Genomic DNA, 16,267 nt, shown 5'->3' with positions numbered 1-16,267 from the left:
GCTGGGGACAAACGAGCAACCTAAAACTACGTAGGAATGCCAGAACAGAGAGTTTCACAGTGACAGCCACCGAGGTCCACAATGATCTGTACTTGACTCTCATTTTCCTAAAATAGTAAGGATCAAGTCACATGGAACACTTAGTAAACAGTGACAGAAATCCCACAGAAGTTCCTAGAACATGTGTGCAGAGTCCTTTCTTAAAAAAAAGAAAAAAGAAAAAAAAAAAGAAAAGAAAAGAAAAAGAAAGGAGATGCAGACTGAATTGAATTTCGGACACACTGAGCATAGGTCATAAAGCTTAGACTTTAATGGAACCTGGAAATGAAGCCTCCAAAATTCAGTCACGTGGTAACAGAGGCCTGCACACAGGAAACAGGCTGAGGAAGCCTAAGCAGAGAAGCTCTGAGGACACCAAAGGGCTGGACACAGGCATTAAGGTGTCAGCTCCTAAGGCCCAGAGCATATGAGTAAGGGGGAGTCTTTGGGGCAGAGCTGTTTATTTCCAAACCCACATGAAACCATGGGAGAATCTGGGAAGAAGCACTGAGTGAACCAGACCCCCAGCATGGTGTCTGGATTGTCCAGGTGACAGGGACAAGCGAGCGTGGGGTACCCCCAGCATCTCGTTCACCTCAGACTTGTGTGTGTGTGTGTGTGCATGTGCCATGGTGCATGGATATGTGAGGGTGTTGTCTGTGGTGCATGGATATGTGAAGGTGTTGTCTGAGGCCTTAGGCTGGGAGGGGCAGCTCACCCTTGAGGGGAGCCTACATGTTGGGGTACAGAAACAGGGCTGACACAGTGCTGGTGTTGTCTACCCAGTAAGTGGAGGCCACGTCCCACCTTGAAAATGATGCAGTAGCCAGAATGGTATAGGTGGGGGTGAGGGCTGGGGACCATGATGACACAAAGGCTGGACTGAGAGTCCTGCTCACAGCCCTCACCAGGCATAGCCCCTCCCTAAGATCTGTCCATGGTAAGGACAACATCTAAAACCTCACTTAAGGTTGAGGAACTCCTAAGAAATACACTGGCTCCTCTCAGCAGTGCGCTTCTCATGTGCACTGTCCCCATACCTGCTCACAGCACAAGCAGAGCCAGGAGCCAAGCAAGTGCCACTATGGGCACTGCTTCTGGGTGATGGTGGCTACAGCTGTGCTGAGCAAATCTAATCAGGGTCACTTACACTGCGCTGTGTCTGACTTACCCATGCTGTAAAACGGAATATTCTTCCAGCTCCATCTATTTATTCTAATTTAATCCACTGTCTTCTAGCCATCCTCTTGGGTACTGAGATGTAAGTACTAATGATAGATGAGCTGTCTACTAGGGGTCACATGAGTGATGCTCATGTCAGAGACCAGGGTTTGTGGGGAAGTGTTTAATTCTCCATCTCATTGGATGGAAAATAGACACCCCAGGACAGACTTAACCAGCAATCTGTCACCAACCAAAACTGATCATTGGCTCTTGAAGGACACTCACCGAGCCGTTGACACAGGGGACGTCATCATAGTGTAGGGCTGTCCCACTGGGATGGGCGTAGCCGTTGGAGAGGCTCCCCAGGTATGGGCTAGTGGACACTGCCCGCCTGTTCATAAAGCTGAGAGAGAAACACGGACATGTCAGTTATCCAGCAGAGCCTCTCTGTACACTGATGCGACCAAAGGCTACGTCAGGCTCAGGGGCAGAACCCTTAGGCAGCAGTCATCTTAAAGGGACTGGGGCCAATCCTCACCCAGAGCAAAGACAAGCCCCAGCACAGACTATGGATACCATATATGGGGGCACACAGCAGTCCCCGACAAGTGCAGGGGACTGGTAGGCCACCACTATTATGGCAGGGAATGCATGCACACACAGAGAGGGCACAGCAGCTCTTTCTGACAAGGCTGAGCATCTCACAGCTGTGAGCCAGTTTTGTTTTGTCTGCAGTGGGCCATTCCCAAAGGCAGGGGATAGCATGGTCTACACAACTAACTACCTGGCCATCTCTGGGATGTTTGAGGCTGTTCAGCAAGCACTCATGATCTCTGGCAGTCACAGAGCATACCTTCAGGTCCCAGATCTTCAGAGGGCACTGTGAGTAGCCACAGTAAGGCTTCAGAAGCCTGTGCTACTGGGATACATGAGATACCATGATTGGGATCCTGTTCTTGGCCAGAGCCCCTAAGTCCTTGGAATTCCCTAATGGTAGACAGGCGGCCTTTGCCCATCATAATGACCTGCTCACTATCCCTGGTAAGCCTGAAGGATTTGGGGCTAGAGGTGCTGGTAGCTAAGGAAATGGCCATATGAGCACAGTCTGGGACTTTCCACTCTGAGATGACAGGGCGGAAGAGCTTCTGGAATGAAGGCACCAGGAAGGAGATTTGCCCAGGGAAGGCACTATACACAGAGGAGCGCACCCAGAGAAAAAGATGTTCCCAGGAGAGGTGTTAGACTCTGGGAGCATACTGTATTCATGGAAAGGGTTGCACCCAGGAAAGTCACTGTACCTAGAGAAGGCATGTACCCAAGGACGGCGCTAGATCCAGGGTGAGATGCAGGGAAGAAGAGGAAGTCCTGGTCTCCCATAGCTCATGCGCCGCCGCTCCTATCCAAGAGCTCCACACTGGTGAATTCCTAACACACCAGTGACCTAGCAAATGAACCACTTCCTGAGGTCTAAGGAGGTCTGTGTGGTTGTGAGGACCTCGGGTTAACATGTGCTCTATAGCAAGCATGGGTGACAAACTGGGTTTGTGAATGACATCTGAAAGGGACAGAGCTTTAGATCCTCAGGACAGTGTCAGAATAGTGGCTCCCTGCTGTAGTCCACAGAGAACGAGGGTGTCACCTGGTGTGAGAAGACCCATACCTGGTGCCCAGAAATGGAGAACGAGAGTCTGCACCTTAGAAAAGGACAGCTTGCCTCTCCTCCCCGCCCTTGCTTCTCAGAAAGCCGGAGCACATCAGCCTGATGCATAGCACTGCCCGAAGGCTTCCAAAGGCACCAAAACAATCAAGCGAGACACCGTCTAGGACAGGCTGCATGCACCAGACTCCAGCTCTGCCTCTGGCTCCTCCGGTTTCTCCTTCCTGGCCTGCGTGGTGTCAGGAATGCTCTGGAGCTCTTCAGCCCCTTCTGCCTCTTCCCTCTGCACACCCAGAGTGTGGCTCTTCCCAGCCAATGTGCCCCAGGGGGGGGCAGGGTGAGGGTGTCCTTCCTTGACCTTAAGAAGCCCCTTCCCTCTGCAATGCTGAGTTTCTTTTGTGTCCCAACCTAGTCTGTCCCTGCTCCTTGTCTGCCTCCTCCAACTAGAACACAACTTCTGGGGTGTTCTGTCACCTCAATTTCCAGAGCATAATGAGGAGAGATAAGCCGGCCTCTTAGAAAGCTGGGCTTGTTTAAGGACAACTGTAAAAACCCAGGAAGAAAAAAGCAAGATAGCATTTGCTCCTAACTGGGGAAACTAAAACCACAGAAAGTTAACCAACAAATGCATGTCCTCTGTGAGCAAAATAGCCTGGGGCAACACAGCCACCTGTGTTAACGGCCACACTCTCTCACAGCGCACTGCTGCCCCCTGCTGGAAGGAGCTGGAAAGCACGGCTCCTCCGGCAGACACAGCAGCATCTTACACTTCTTAGCTTATGAACATGGATATAATTATTCTATGCTTACTCTGAATCAAATCAAGTATAGGGAAGTTAAGTGCACAGGAAGGAGGAAATTCAAGAAGAAACCACTAACCACTCACTAACCACTTAGGAGTTCCTGTATGTTTCACATTCGCATTCAAGGCATCGACTGAATGTCTCAGTGGAGGACTGTCTGGGAACGGTTGTGAGACGTGATAAATGGAAGAATGGCAGGATACCAAGTGTGCCTTCACCTGCTGGCGCTGAGCACGGCCACTGCTGAATGCTCAGTGCGGCATGTGTGTGCACAGAACTCTTTCTCCTCCTCATCGCAGGAACCCCATACTTGCTTTGTAGCGTCAGGTTCTGGCAACCCGCCCAGTACTCACACTTAAGCACAGATATCAGGAAGATCAAAGACAGTCAACAGAGCCCAGGTCTCCAGCTGGGCACATTTCCAATTCCTTCAATGGAGATGTTCAAAGGATTCAAGAAGCAAGACACACACGTGTCCTTGTTGGCAGAGTATCCTAACACTTACAGAGAGGGGCACAGGCCAGTCAAGAGAACTCACATGAAGCCAAGAATAAGTGGGAGCTTCCCACTCCCCTCTGGTGGTTTTTTCCAAAGTGACTTTCAGCCAAGTGTATAAGTACAAATGAGTCTGACTCTAAAACATAAGGCCATCCCGGGGAATGCTATATGCACATTCAGGGACCTGAAGGTGGCGGCTAGAAGGTGGCTCTCCGCACACCTAGTCAGGCAGAAGCATATTACCACCACCATGCCCTGCTAGGTCTACAATGGCCAACACTTGGGAGAGCTTCAGGGGAAGAACCAGGATGCTATCCTTCTGTCCTTCTGACCCACAGCCATTGGTCAGCCCTAGGACATATCCAGCACCATCTACACCCCTGCATGCTCATCTCCCAGGACAATCCCACAAGTTGTTTTTTTCTGTTTCCTGTTCCTTTTCAAAACCTTATTGTCTTCTTTCCTTCAGTCAAACACAATTGCTGATAATTCTCATAATCATTTGGCAAAGATTCACCATACAGCCGCCAAGTTATAAAAAGCGAAAAATTAACTTAATCCCAGACTATCGATCGCTTGGCAAGCCACCATATTTTGAAGGCCGTTTCCTTGTTCAGTCTCCTCTCTGTTAAGTTTTATGGGAATGTTTGGCTAGAAAACTAAAACATGAAAATTAACTTTATTGCTAGCTGACATCCCTAAAAAGATTTTAATGAGGTTTAAAAAAAAAAAGGTTCCTAGGCTAAGTTTATGGCATGTGCCTTTTTAATGAAGACTGTTCGATACAGCGACTTGCATTCCTTTCTCCGAGATGTGACCACCCTACATTTGGTTTAAATTAAAATTCTGGTCAGTTATAAAGGAAAAACTGAGCTGTGTGTGGAGGCTTTCATTCAGGGTTTCTCCTGAATGTGGTAATCTGTTTGCTGGTTAGAGTTAACATTATGTGAGTTTTGTTTTGAGGATTTTAGTAATTTCCACATAAGTACAGCTAACAACTGTTAATATTATCAGGCTGTGGTGGCATCACAGGATGAGGCTCCCCACTTGAGTGCCTGCCTTGACTTCCATGGTGGACTGTGAGATGAGACTCTAGGCTGAAACAAACAAACCCCTTCTTCCTCCTCAAGCCACATTTGGACATTTTTGTTTTGTTTTGGTTTGGTTTTGGTTTTTGGTTTTTCGAGACATGGTTTCTCTGTGTAGCCCTGGCTGTCCTGGAACTCACTCTGTAGATCAGGCTGGCCTCGAACTCAGAAATCCGCCTGCCTCTGCCTCCCAAGTGCTGGGATTAAAGGCGTGTGCCACCATTGCCCAGCACATTTGGACATGTTTTATCATAGAAACCCTAAGATATTTCTACATCCCATTTTAAAAACTGGCTTATTTGCTTTCTTGATGTTCGATTTTTTTTTAGATCTATGCATACTCTAATATGCCTTTTGCCAAATGTTTAATTGGTAAAGTTTTTTTTTCCCCTGTTCTGTAGACTGCTACTTCAATGGAGTGATGGAGTCCTTTGCCATATAGAATCTTTCTCATTTAAAATGTCTACAGGAATTAAGTAGCTTGTGAGGGTCTGGGGGTGAGGGGAGAACAGGATATAGAGCTATAAAGTGGTACTAAAAAGGAATTAAACAGGGAGGAGGAAGGAGGGCGAGAAAAAGGAGGGAAATATGGGAGAGACAATTAAAGGCCTTTTGAAAAGTCATGTGGAAACCTACTACTGTAGAAGCTCCCTGAAATATAAAAAGAATTTAAATGGAGGCACCATAGAGAGTCACCAACTAGACATTTTATGCCACCAAGTAAAACCCCCATTGGCAGGAATGGGTCACATCTTATTGAGTCATTGGTTGATGGGGTCCCATAGCCACCCCAGTGTTACAGGCTATTGTCAATGGTATTGGTTCCCTTCACAACCCAATGGTAAGTTCTATTGCTGAAGATACCACTTACTTTGCCCATCAAGCCCAGAGAAACAGAGCTGGTGCCCAACAAGAAGTTTTACTGCCACTGATTAGTGTCTGTGGTACTGGGAGGTACTATACACATTATAGGAGAAGAGAAAATAACCATTAAGATAGCCTTGCTACAAACCTTATTGACCCACAATAGCAATTATGCTATATATTATATACTATAATATCATAATATAATTATATATTATAATATATAGCAACTATGCTATATATTATATACTATAATATATTATATACTATAATATATAGTATAATTGCTATATATTATAATATATAATTATATTATGATATATTATTCAAAATATAATGATGCAACAGTGGCACAAATGTTATGGTCACGGCCAGCCATTCTTTGTCTGACACTAAGGCACACTCCATGAGATGCTACTCATACCTAACACTACTAACATGGCTAAGAACATGAGACTAAATAGGTCACAGGGGGAGACCTACTACTATTAATCTGATAAAGAAACAGCAATAAAATAATTCCTAATGGCATACTGCTATACTCAAAGATCAGAGTGTTGCTCCACTCTCGTTAGAGAGGCTGCTTCTTGCAGTAGATGGTAAGGAGTACAGATATACAACTGGACAATGTATAGAGAACAAGAGGCTTTGGAGACACAGTCCAAACCCCTCAAGGTTCAGGGATCTATGAGGAAGAGGAGGCAGAAAGATTACAGGAGCTAGAGGTGGTGGGTGACTCCAAGGAAAGAGTGTCTTCCAGACACAACAGGATGGATACACATGTGAACTCGCAGAGACCGTGGCAGTACACATGAGATCTGCACACATTCACAACGACAACATCCCAGCATTGAGAAGGGGAAGTAGAAACCAAGTCCCACCAGAAACCAAGGCGCTATTTGTGCTAGGAATGGTAATGCACGCCTCTAATTTCAACACTCAGGAGACAGAGGCAGTTGGATCTCTATGAGTTTGAGACCAGCCTGGTCTACATAGTGAATTCTAGGGCAGCCAAAGATATAGAGAGGGACTCTGTTTCCATCTTCATCTTCCCAAAAGAAGCTATTTGCAACTAATACCTGTTAGAAAAGGAGGAGTGGAAAGTCAACAGACTTATCACCCACTTCTAAGCCTGGCCCTATACCCAGGAGCACTTGCCAACACAAACGGACCCTAGGCTTTCTCATGTGTGCTTTTTGTTGTTGTTATGGTTTTGTGTTTTTCGTATTTTGGGGTTTGTTTTCTTAGTTAAATTATGTTGAATGGGGGTGGGGAGGACCTAAGAGGAGTTGGGGGAAAGGAAAGAATACAATAAAAATATATTGCGTAAAAATATTTTTATGAGCCAGGGAGTGATCTAAGTGTCTGGTGCATGCTGGCATGTCACAGCTTCCCGGGATGCACTGTTCAGACTTCTAGTGTTAGGGACTCACGACTGGTTCCAGCTCTCCCGTGAAAAGTTCCTGCCCACTACCTACTAAATTCAAAGAAAATGTGAAAAATGTATTCATTTAAAAACAATAATCACAAGTCTATCATATTTTAGCATAGTTAATACATATCTGTGGCTATATATTTGTGTGAATGTATATGTACATTCACATGTGTGTGAGCACACATGCACGTGCATGTATGTGTTTGAGAAGCCTTCCCAACATAAATAGAAAAGGTGTCGCTGATTTTCAGGTCGTAAGTGTCTCTCTGAGATTGGTAACTGGGTTCCTACCTGTTTCTGTACCTGATGGTCACACTGTGCTAGTTGGGTGACATATGTGAAGAAAAGCAGCCATACCAGGATGTGAAGCTATGAGGGAGGAGTGCATACCCACAGCCTCTCAGGTGGCTCTGGACAGTCTTAATGAGTGGCAGTCTCTTAGTCAGACTCTCTGTGCCCTGATGTGGAGGCCACAGGCTGACACTGCCCTGGGGACAGACTTCCACCTGCCACCATCACCACTATATGCACCAGTGGCCCCACTGTGATTCTCCACTGTGCACAGTGGTGGCTCTACTGTAAAAATCCCTACTGTGCACACCAGTGGCCCCACTGTGTGATTCTCCACTGTGCACAGTGGTGGCTCTACTGTAAGAATCCCTACTGTGCACACCAGTGGCCCTACTGTGTGATTCTCCACTGTGCACAGTGGTGGCCTCACTGTGTGGTTCTCCACTGCGCACACCAGTGGCCCCACTGTGTGAATCTGCCACTCTATCATCAGATGGGAGCCATTACATGCACAGTGCTAATACAAATGTGGAATTCATTTTCTGAGCAAGCCTTCCTTCACTGGCTCAGAATTTGCTAATTCCTAGGGGCAATGGGTCCATTCTAAGGTAATGTGTGTCTAAAAGGCCCAAAGTCTATCAGTTACCCTATTTTCTTAAGGCATGGTCTCATGTATTCCAGGATAGTCCTGAACTCACTATGTAGTCAAAGATGACCTTGAACTTCAGATCTTGCTGCCTCTACCTCCCATATGCTTAAATTAGAGATGTGCAGCAGTTTATGTGGTGCTGGGGATTGAACTCAGGGCCTTGAGTATGCTTGGGCAAGTACTATACCAACTAAGCTATGTCCCTAGCCCATTGGTTCTCCTTCAAGGTAAAAACCAGGAAGTTGGGAATGGCCACCAGGTGTACCGGCAACCCACTGCCTGGAACTCCTCCTTGTACCTGATATGTGGCTCTGCACCCCTGGGCCACGAGGGGCTCACTGTGGCACACCATGGCCACTGGAGTTCTCTAGCCCAAGGCCACCCCAAATATAGTTAACATTCCCTACTTCCATTGTGTGTAAAGGGAACACATACCAGGGACACAGTACCGTGGGGAAGCCTGTTCACCACCACAGCCTGGACAGCAGTCTGTGTCAAAGCAGTGAGAAAAGAGAACACATCTCAGGTGGAACAGCTGAGGATGCTGAGTGCCCACATGGACCCCACGGGATCTGCTGCTACAAGCCCCTCATGATTACTGTGTTCGGGAAGCATCCTGGCTCAAAAATATGCTTTTGCCCAAAGTAGAATTATTTGTCACAACTTAAGTTTAGAAAGTGCTGGACTGAACAGCTTTTCTTGGGCCTTGTTTCAGCAACATACAGAAGCTTCTCGACTTTCTAGAAGACCCCTATCTTCTGGATGGGGACAACAGCTGCCTACTGGGCAAAATCAGGACTACTACTCATTGGTGTAAATAAAAAGAGCCACTATCCCTTATAGTCTCTGGCTGCAAGGGCAGAGCTAAGCAGATTGTAGCAGGGATCATTGGGGCCATGAAGCTAATAGAACATCTTCAGATAAGTTTGCCAAGGCCACTCTAGCAGATATCCCACAGGGGCAAAATGGCCAACATCAGGGTCATCAGGGCCAGCACCCCACCAAGGAAATGTCCCTGGGTGTGTTTCTGGTCTGCGTGGTCACCTACTGTCAAACAGGAGAAGAGGAATATGGCTGAGTTCAGGCCTCCCAGCGGTCATGCGTGAGTCTTACCAGAAGGTCTGTTTAGCTGTCTGAATGACATTTGCTGACATCTCCACGTCTATGTAGTCATAGTGCAGGGCCCCCGGGTCCGTGGAGGATCCCGTCTCAGCCAGCAAGATGCCAATCCATCTGCCCATGTCTTCAGAAGATGATGCCTGCCACGGGGAAGACAGACAAAGATGTGTGACAGGAAGGGAAAAAGAACACGGAGGCCTGAGTGTGGGTGAGAAAGGCGGCAGACTCATTGTCTGAGTGAGAGGATTGGCTTTGTGTTCACACTAGGCTGGAGAGCCAGGGGGTACAGAAGAGTTATGCAAAGGGACTTAAAATCTGAGCCACCAAGATGCCTCCCCATTATCTGGGAGAGGGCACCAGAATAGAAGACATAAAAATTCACAAGCGTAATTATATCGGAGCCACTGTGCTGGGGGCCTGGCCTGGAGACCATGCGGGCTTTCTACCCTGTGATCCGCCTCAGAGGTTCTAACCCAGCCTGTGCTGCAGCGGGTGTGGTATATGCCAGCAAACTTGCTTCTCTTATCTGGATACTACTGAAGGCTACTTATGTTCGAGTCCACCGCATCTCTGCAGGTGCGACACTTTGCTGTAGTTTTGACTAGCTCTGTGTATACTGTTTTTAAGACATCTGTAGGTGCCCTTGTAGCCTCTTTAATGTTTTTCTCAGACTGCCTTTAAAATTATCCTTATTAAAATTTTAAGTCATCCTTGTGAAGTGTTTTTATAGGCAGGTAAGAAGGCCAAGAGAGAAAAAAAATAGACTTAGCTGCTTAGTGTCAGATCAGCTGAGAGCTAACTAAGGTAGATACAACACTCCAGAACTGGATGAGCCATGTGTTACTGAAAGGTGACCACCAGGGGGCAGTCATCCTCCTGGTCCCTGAGACTATCTGGGCCAGTGAGTTCTCCTATAGGGACAAGGTAATGTCCCTGTCAAACCCAAAATAAACCAAACAAAAACCTACTGTGAAAACAATTTTGGAAATAATCAGCCACATACTGAAACTTAAGATGTTGTTGACTGCTTGCCTGGACACCTTGACCCTGCTCAGAGCCCTACCCACACCACAGCTGTTTAAGATTGGCCTCTGCATCTGGTGGACATCATGTATGTCAGCCACTTATCCAAGTCTAATATAGCCTCACTTCTGCTGGCCTCATGGCACGAACACACTGACACATACCCTGGAAAACACGATTCTTCACGTCTGTGAATGTGTGACGTGCGTGTGTATCTTAATCATAATAAGGATAGGAGGGGGAAAGGAGAAAACGGGGAAACAGAAAGTCTGGATTAATGATGGCAAGTAGAAAAGAACAAGGTGGAAGACTGGTGAACTATCCTGTAAAGCAGCCAAGCAGACGGTAAGGGACGCATGTGGCCACGGGCTTGCTGCTCACTGACCTTCCCACAGGGTGTCAGGGGCCCTAAAATGTAGACACCTTTCCAAAGGACAGGCAAAGGAAACAGTCCTCATGTGCCTGAGTAGCCTATGCTTAGAAGAAGCATTTTAATGGAGATTTTTCCCCCCACAAGTTATTGCCTGCCTGGGCACTTTGAAAAAGTGACCTGTTATTTGGAGCTAGGCATTTTACTGTGGCAAAGAAAGTTGTCATGCATGATGCTCGTGGAAGTCTGCATCATCCCTGACTCTCCAAAAGAGAAACCCAGAAGACAATGCAAAACAAAATTAGCCAAAGGAGGGAAAGGGCTGGATCAAAATCAGTCCCTACAGGGAGCTAGGGTCTCCCGCAGAGGACCTAATCGTGGTGTTGACAGAAGCTGTGTACACCTCTCTGGATAGTAGCCTCAGGGAATCCCATACCTCTAGGACAGCCACCTCCTGTCCATTTCGAAGCAGCCGGAAGGTCAATGGGTGCTTAGAATCCAAGCCTGGAATCACTTCGCAGCCACGGAGAGGGATGGAGGCAATGTGGGTCTTCAGGTCAGCCCTGTCCTTATGGAGAATGAGCTTGCTGTCCTTCACTCTGCACCAGCGCTCCCGCCAGCGGCTGTTAGAAAGTACATTCAGATAGCCTGCAAGGACAGGATGCCACAGCTCAGACTCCTGAGGAGGGCACGTCCCTTGTCTGTGGTCTTTTACAGAGTAGGGAAGTGCCATGCTTGAAACACACACACTCACACCAAGGTTTTAAATGCTCATAGAGAGAGGAGTCATTATTACACAGGTACCTCTCAATGGGACCTGGAGGCTCTTCATGGGACAGAACCTATTTCAAGGTGTAAGGACCAGTTTCAGTTCCTTGTTGTCTACATGGGAACCTGGAAACTGCCTTGAGACAGTGACAGTGGACATGAGGTGGCTAGAAGGGGCTGATAGCTGCCTGCACATAATGGAAGAGAAATCAATGCAAAACGACAATGCAGCTGCAAACTCTGTAAGCAGAACATGGGAGACAGAAATAAAAGTATCCAAAGATGAAAACTCTCCAGGAAATGGGAGGCCCAGGGAGTGGTAAACTCCCCAGCACTGGATATGTTCCAGCAAGTGACGGAACGTGGCTGGTATGAGCTCCCCACCCACAGCCTGAGGCCTCCTCCTGGTCTCTATGTCCCATCCCTGCTCGTGGAAGCAATGGCTTCATCTCATGGAGAGACTAACCCAGATGAAAGCTGACCACCTCCGTTCTGTGTGGCGATGTTTCTGGGGTGTCTGGCATGATACTGTATCTTCGGTGTATCACTAGCATGGTATTGTATTTAGTGTGATGTCACACATGACAGAATTACAGAGAGAATTATCCCCTATGAGAGAAAAATCCTCAAACACAGGAAAATAATACATTGAGGCTATCATAAACATGAAGCACAAATTTCTAGAAAAATTTTGATGCATAAATTGGAGGCTCCATGGTGACTATGGCATCTGTGGCAGTTGCCCTACTATGGCCTCCAACTGTCCCACTGTGCACACACCACCTCTCAGAGATTAAGAAAGGATTAGACAGGGAAAGGGTGACCAGTGGGCGAAAAGAAGGACAGTGGAGAATTCTGGGTGTTGGTCAGCCTCTTCCAGTTCTTGCACACGTACGCACTCACATGCCCAGCGCCCAGATGAAGGCTGATAAAGAGGATGGTTCCTCTTTATCTTTATCTTTATCTTGGCAATCCATCATGCCGAAAGCCAAACGCTGGACCTCTGAGTACTCGTCACCTGTATCAACAGAGCCTAAGTGTTTTCTGAGCACAAACCCACAAACAGGATGGCAGGAAGCCATCAAGTAACTTGATATACTCTGTAGACAAGGATCACACATGCATGGATTGTTTAACCACTGTTAAAGAGCCACATGGGGCGTGGAGGCACATGCCTGTGATCCCAGCATGAAGCAGGGAGGGTCAGAGGGATCATGAGTTCAAGGCCAACTTGGACTATATAATAAGACCCTATCTCAACAACAAAAAACCTAACCAGTGTGGTAGCACAGATATTTTCAGTACTCAGGAAGTGGAATGCAGAACATGAATTCAAGATCAATCTGCATGATACATGAAGACCCTGCCTTTAAAAATAAAAGAAAGCTCTGAACTCCAGAGCATATGGGCTTCATGGAGCTGCCAGACAGGGAAAAGACGTGTCCTGTGTGGGTCTGCTGAGCTGTCTGTGACTGGGCCTGGGCAAGGCTTAGAGATCTAGAGGCACAAGATCCTCCAGTGACTGCAGTATAGAGAGCCTCAAGCAGATAGTCTCAGACACCAGCCTGGGCAGAACAGACAGCAGCACCGGCTCCTGCTCCTCGCTCCAGATGGAGTCTGCACACAGTCACCAGATGCTGCAGCTTTTCCAACATTTCAGCCATAGCAGAATGATTGCATGAGACAGGTCCTCCCTTAATTTAGAGCATGACTTCATGGGCATTACCATATTTTAATACATTCTTGGGATTTAAGTTTCAGAAAGGGGGTGGGGGAGAAGCAGGAAACTCTCAGACATGTCCACAGCTGTGTTTGTCAACAGGCCTCCATGGCACCTCACTTTCTCAAGAAGTGGTTCCTAAGTTTTCATTTTTGGGTGGAGGAACACTAACAAGGCCAGGCAGAGAATGGCAGACCTCCCCAGGCAGGGATCAAGTAAAAGGGTGGGTCCCAGTCTTGTACCAACAGCACTTTGCTAAAGACATCTGCCACCGGAGGGCTCCAGAGTGCAGCCAGGACCTTAAGACCTGGATCTGGATTGGCTTGGAGGCTTCAGGGAACAATTAGATGAGGGATTTGTTGTTTGATTTTTCCATTGGTTTTTATTCTTTTTCTATTCTCTTTATAATCCCACTTATACTATAGTAATGTGCTAATATATCTTAAAAACTGGGTAATTTGAGTTTCATATTTTAAGATTCTTTCCACTCCAAATTCTACAGAAAGAAAGGCAAGATTAAACCAGGTCTCCTTTGAATTCCAATGTTAACTCTACAGGCCTGAGAGTCTACATTTTTCACCTGAGCCTCGGCAGGGCTGATGTGCAGATGTGTCTCACTGACTTTCAAGCACAGCAGGTAAAGAACAGACAGTGGCAGTGACACAGGCGCTCAGCCCCTGCCCGGTTCACTCCCCACGCTCACAGAAACCAAGGAAGTGTTGGAGTCCACGTCCCAGACAAGCAGCCCGAATCCTCAAAGCGATGAGCAGCTTTGCCAGCATCCTCTGGGCCCTGCCCTGGGTGATGAGGACGTCGCAGAGGGGTATCATAATCTTAGCAATGCAATGAGGCTTGGACAAGTCTGAGCTCCCAGGTAGGTAGGTAGAGGAGGTCTTTATGCTTGCACCCAGGATGGTGGGACTAGTGTAAGATACCTGTGTGGAGTGGAGAGGGAGTAGGGAGACAGGAGGAGAGCTGGAGGGAGGGTGCGTTTCCAGGTCTCACAGCTTTGCTTACAGAGTAACAAGAATTCTGGGACTTTGTCAGCCCATGGAAGTCCATAAAAGCCACCTTGGGTTTGGAGTCTTGATGTGTCTCTTGGGTTAGGGCTGCAAACAAGCTGCCCAGACCAACACTAATGCATTCCTTAAAGGCCTCTCAGGGGGATGAAGATGGCACCGAGGGCCACCCAGCTACCTCTGCAGGTCTGCTCCCAGCCCATGAAAGCCCTGCAAGAGCACCCCAGGAAACCACAGCACCCCATTTGGCAGAACCAGACTGCAGTGCACAAACATGCACCAAGCTCAGCTCAGTCATTCCAGGGAATCTTTTCTTCCTGCTCAGCTGCTCTGCCCTTCTGGCCCATGAGCTTAGCGCTGTCTCCCAGCAGCTGCAGGGGCTCAGCTTGGCAGGGTCAGTCCCCCTGGCCCGAGGCCAGCTCCCTTCTTCTGCTGAGAAGCCCTGCAGCTGCTCTGAAGGGCTGAAAATGGCCATTGTTCCCTGTTCCCCTAGAGACACTTACCCTTACCTCTAGTCTGGCAGAGAGCTGCATGTCAATTTTAGAGTTGTGTGGACAGAGGACATTGTCTCAGCAGAAGCCAGAGCTGTGCCCAGCAAAGCCTCAGGCCTCTGCTCTCAGGATCGCCCAAGCTCTCAAAAAAAACAACTAGCATGGAGACGAGCCACTGTGCAACTGTAATAGGGCAAATAGAGCTGTTTATGGGGAGGCCTACAAGGCTGGGCTCTTCTGATAAGGAAGTGACATGACTTACGGGGAGCCAGAGAGTATTGGGGGAATGGACTCGCCAGCTTGTGAGGGTTGGAGGGGTGGGGGCACCAATTCTGACTTCAGTGAGGCCTGAGACTCATGACTTCTCAGAGCATCAGGAGGACAGACTGTGGCCTCTGACCTGCCTGCCATGTTAACACGGAACCATTCCTCCTAAAAGCATTTCTACCTCCAGCCTATGATCCCAGCGCTCAGGAGACAGAGGCAGGCAGATCTGTGAGTCCAAAAGCCTGCCTGGTGTATATGGTGAGAGCTTGTCTCAAAAAAATAATTTCTATTTTCTCTAACCTAGAGCAGTTAAAAAAAAAAAAACCAGAAGCTAAACTTGCCTTAACTTTCAACTGCTATCATTACAAGGGCTGATGACAAAGGCAGGGAGAAAGACCATGTCCCCAAGAGCTCCAGGAAGATGGAGGTTGGCCAGGAGCAGTGTGGCAGTGTCCCCAGACTCTCCCTACTCTGTCACAGCTTTGTCCAGCTGGCTCTACTGCACCAAGTTCTCTCCTCATGAAAAGGAATATGATGTGGGCGCCTTCATTACCAGCTGACCTGATTCTTGATGATAAACAGTCCAGGGATCTGGGGTGCACCTAGCTCCTGGTACCTATGGATGCTATGATTCTTTCCTGACTCAACACCCAAGGAAGTAGGAAAGAGGGGATTATAAACAGAAAGGAATTGTGTGTCCACACTGACAGGAAGCAGAGTGTGAATAGTAATATACAAGGGCGATCACAGCTTACTCCTGGTCTTGTTTTGTTCTGGTACAGGGTCTTGCTATGTAGCCCTGGCTCGTTAGTACTCAGTACATAGCCCAGGCTAGCCCAGGCTGGCCTTATTGGCAATACCCCTCTATGTTTGTGCCTCCTTGGTACTAGGATTACAGGCATGTTCCCTCATACCAGGTTCCATTCTTGATATTTGTTTTTAAGGAAAGAAAGGGCCTGGAGTAGGACACTAGCCTAGAATATCTCTAGTACTACAAAACAA

General features: G+C 47.6%; 1 protein-coding gene across 3 annotated transcripts in view; it reads right to left on the bottom strand.

Moving 5' to 3' along the window:
• Afap1 (actin filament associated protein 1) overlaps positions 1-16,267 on the bottom strand; it is a 110,264-nt gene that overhangs the window by 17,788 nt on the left and 76,209 nt on the right. For all 3 annotated transcript variants that reach the window (XM_031341806.1, XM_031341808.1, XM_031341807.1), the window contains exons 10-12: positions 11,437-11,648; positions 9,602-9,747; positions 1,489-1,606 (exon numbers count right to left, since the gene is read on the bottom strand). In XM_031341806.1, coding sequence (XP_031197666.1) covers positions 1,489-1,606; positions 9,602-9,747; positions 11,437-11,648 — 476 coding nt within the window. The remainder of the gene's footprint in view (positions 1-1,488; positions 1,607-9,601; positions 9,748-11,436; positions 11,649-16,267) is intronic.

This window comes from Mastomys coucha, unplaced genomic scaffold, assembly GCF_008632895.1.
Source record: "Mastomys coucha isolate ucsf_1 unplaced genomic scaffold, UCSF_Mcou_1 pScaffold22, whole genome shotgun sequence".
In the NCBI taxonomy this organism is placed as follows: Eukaryota; Metazoa; Chordata; class Mammalia; order Rodentia; family Muridae; genus Mastomys; species Mastomys coucha.
This window is presented reverse-complemented; position numbering and strand designations above follow the sequence as displayed.